At 52.4% G+C, this 2,500-nt stretch overlaps 3 protein-coding genes; 2 read left to right on the plus strand and 1 right to left on the minus strand.

Annotated features, from left to right (window-relative positions):
* CNAG_04444 (splicing factor 3B subunit 1) overlaps positions 1-885 on the minus strand; it is a 3,756-nt gene extending 2,871 nt beyond the window's left edge. Inside the window, exon 1 of the mRNA XM_012196415.1 lies at positions 1-885. This exon is cut by the window's left edge and continues 1,652 nt beyond it. Coding sequence (XP_012051805.1) covers positions 1-861 — 861 coding nt within the window. The 5' untranslated portion in view covers positions 862-885.
* Positions 886-1,089: 204 nt separating this feature from the next.
* On the plus strand, positions 1,090-2,272 carry CNAG_04445 (small subunit ribosomal protein S7e). XM_012196416.1 has 5 exons: positions 1,090-1,164; positions 1,214-1,461; positions 1,632-1,865; positions 1,923-2,018; positions 2,073-2,272. Exons 2-5 carry the CDS (start codon positions 1,217-1,219, stop codon positions 2,095-2,097), a joined length of 600 nt encoding a protein of 199 aa, XP_012051806.1. The 5' UTR covers positions 1,090-1,164; positions 1,214-1,216; the 3' UTR covers positions 2,098-2,272.
* A 39-nt stretch (positions 2,273-2,311) lies between these two features.
* Positions 2,312-2,500, plus strand: part of CNAG_04446 (hypothetical protein) — a gene marked incomplete at its 5' end in the record, with an annotated part of 1,217 nt that continues 1,028 nt past the window's right edge. Inside the window, 2 exons of the mRNA XM_012196146.1 lie at positions 2,312-2,393; positions 2,447-2,500. The exon at positions 2,447-2,500 is cut by the window's right edge and continues 435 nt beyond it. Of these exons, the coding sequence (XP_012051536.1) occupies positions 2,312-2,393; positions 2,447-2,500 (136 nt within the window). The remainder of the gene's footprint in view (positions 2,394-2,446) is intronic.

The raw sequence follows: 2,500 nt of genomic DNA on the forward strand, positions 1-2,500 counted from the left end.
TGCTGCTCGAGCTCGTGCGGCATCTGTTTCGTCCTGCATCATGAATCCAGCTTCAGCCTGCTGGGGAACCATCTTGCGAACTGAAGGGGCGGGGTGGTAGTCGTCCGGTACAGGCACCACAACATAACCTTCTTCAGATCCAGGAAGCAATGAGTCAAGCTCTTCATCAGTCATGCGCCGGTATCGCTTGTCTTCGACCAGGACGATACCGGATGGTTTGGCGAGATTGGTGGGAGCAGCGAGGACACTGGAAGATGCAGTCTGCGCAGGAGTTTGATCCCATCGGGAACGCTTTTTCTCGGGCGGTGCTTCAGCCGGAGTCTGATCCCATCGAGAACGACGTTTTCTGGGTTCTTCTTCCTTGACCTCCTCCTTGACCTCTTCCTTGACTTCTTGCTTAATTTCAGGCTCAGTATCCCATCTTCGCTTCTTGCGGGGGGGAGTAACGTCACCAGCCTGGGCTCTAGGGGGTGTCTCATCCCCAACAAGAGCCTTGCGTGGTGGGGTATCGCCACCTGTGAGCTCTCTCGGCGGAGTTTTGTCGTCCACCTGCATCTCTCCTCTCTCCTTCTCCTCCTTCTCCATCTTTTCCTTGTATCTTCTAACCTTCTCCTCCTCCTTCTCCAAATTGATTCGCCTCATACGTTCCTCATAGCTTTCATCCTCACCTTCACCCTGGCCGTCTGTCCTGTTGAACCTACGCAAGTGGTAGTCGCTTTGTCTAGCAGCTACTTGCTTCGACCTTGCCTTATCCTGGAAGGCATCCGGAGTCTCATCCTCGTCCGCGAGTTCGGCATGCTCGTCGAGAATGTCCTGTGGAGCCGTGTACGACTGGAGCTGTGGGTACTCTTCGTCAGACATAGTTCGTGGTGGGCAGAATGTTTCTTCGACTTAATTTGTATGGTGAATTCACCTGGGGGGCTGAGCGACGAGCTCAGGCGGCGGCGGCGCAAGAACGAATGAACAAGTCAATTTACACGTGGCATTATTAGAAGGTCATTACATAATAAATATTATATTACATAAGTGATAATCGCCACAAGATAATGGAAGGAAGCTTATCCCCCTGCCACTGAAATGCCGCAAAACTCCGAATGTCTCGCAGGCCTGCTTTTGACGAACGAAATTCCCCATCTTTAGAAGTCTTTAACCTTCAAAAAAGTCGTGAGTGTTTCCCAGTCTACCTGAAAGACATTCAGCTCACGCCATCCAGACCATGGCCAGCATCAACTCCAAGATCTTGCGCTCCGCCAACGCTCCCCAGACTGCCCCCTCTGAGATCGAGCAGCAGATCGCCCAGGCTCTCCTCGACCTCGAGGCCAACGTCCCCGAGCTCAAGTCTGAGCTCCGACAGCTTGCGTTCTCCTCTGCCAAGGAGGTTGACGTCAAGGGCGGCAAGAAGGCGGTTGTGATCTTTGTGCCTGTGCCCATGGTCAAGGCCTTCCACAAGGTTCAGCAGAGGTGAGTTGGGCGGAGATTAGGAGGGATGGAAGAATGGCATACGCCGAGCATGGCCAGGGTAGACGGAGGGACTTTTTAGGCCCACCTCCCCAAGGCGGCTCGGCGTTGACCATAGGAGGATTGGAGGGGAAAACGGGATACCCCAGCGGGCAGTTACTGACTGTATGTAGGCTTACCCGAGAGCTCGAGAAGAAGCTCTCCGACAAGTTCATCGTCTTCCTTTCCCAGCGACGAGTCCTCCCCAAGCAGTCTCGATCCTCCGCCTCTGCCCAGAAGCAGAAGCGACCCCGATCCCGAACTCTTACCGCCGTCCACGAGAAGATCCTCGAAGAGCTCGTCTTCCCCTCTGAGATCGTTGGCAAGAGGACCAGGGTCGCCCAGGACGGTTCTAAGTTGATCCGAGTGTAAGTTGCTTGCTTATTGCTACTGCATCGGAGCCGTTACTGACATGGAAATTTTAGCTACCTTGACTCTAAGGACCAGAACAACCTCGAGTACAAGCTCGACACCTTCTCTTCTGTCTACCGAAACCTCGCCGGCAAGGACGTCGTTTTCGAGTAAGTTTATACCTTGCAGTCATGATCCTGTAACGAAGCTGATGGGATGTTTAGGTTCCCCGTCGTCGCTCAGGAGTAGATTTAGGTGTTGGCATTGGGGCTGGCATGCATTGTGACTTAGGCAAATGTATCTGTCGGTCCTTTGATTTTTTCAGCCTGTTTGAAGGCGACTTCCTTTGGTGTTTTCCAGTTGTATGGCTCTGCAATAATGCACGCGAGAGAACATAAGCAACTCTCCGCACTATCCACAACACCTTCTACATCTTACAGCATACTAAATTTAAACGGCCAAAATGGCTAAGAAGGAAAAGAAGAAGTTACTCACGTTCGGCCCCTTTGAACAGGTGCTTCTAGCACTTCTTGTGATGGTATTTGGTTTGTTTTCCTGGTCATTGTGCGCAGTGTCAGTGACAGCTAACATGCACTAGCCTCTCATCCCTCTTTCCCTTATTCTCCGTTCACTGCCATCATCGGACCGGACG

The sequence above is a fragment of the Cryptococcus neoformans genome, chromosome 9, assembly GCF_000149245.1.
Source record: "Cryptococcus neoformans var. grubii H99 chromosome 9, complete sequence".
NCBI classification, from domain to species: domain Eukaryota; kingdom Fungi; phylum Basidiomycota; class Tremellomycetes; order Tremellales; family Cryptococcaceae; genus Cryptococcus; species Cryptococcus neoformans.

What these genes read in the sequence shown, in the direction of transcription:
- CNAG_04445 (XM_012196416.1), top strand. Translation starts at nt 1,217, where the DNA reads ATGGCCAGCATCAACTCCAAGATCTTGCGCTCCGCCAACGCTCCCCAG. An exon ending in TTCCACAAGGTTCAGCAGAG is followed by an intron (nt 1,462 to 1,631) that starts GTGAGTTGGGCG and finishes GACTGTATGTAG; the next exon opens with GCTTACCCGAGAGCTCGAGA. An exon ending in GGCAAGGACGTCGTTTTCGA is followed by an intron (nt 2,019 to 2,072) that starts GTAAGTTTATAC and finishes TGGGATGTTTAG; the next exon opens with GTTCCCCGTCGTCGCTCAGG.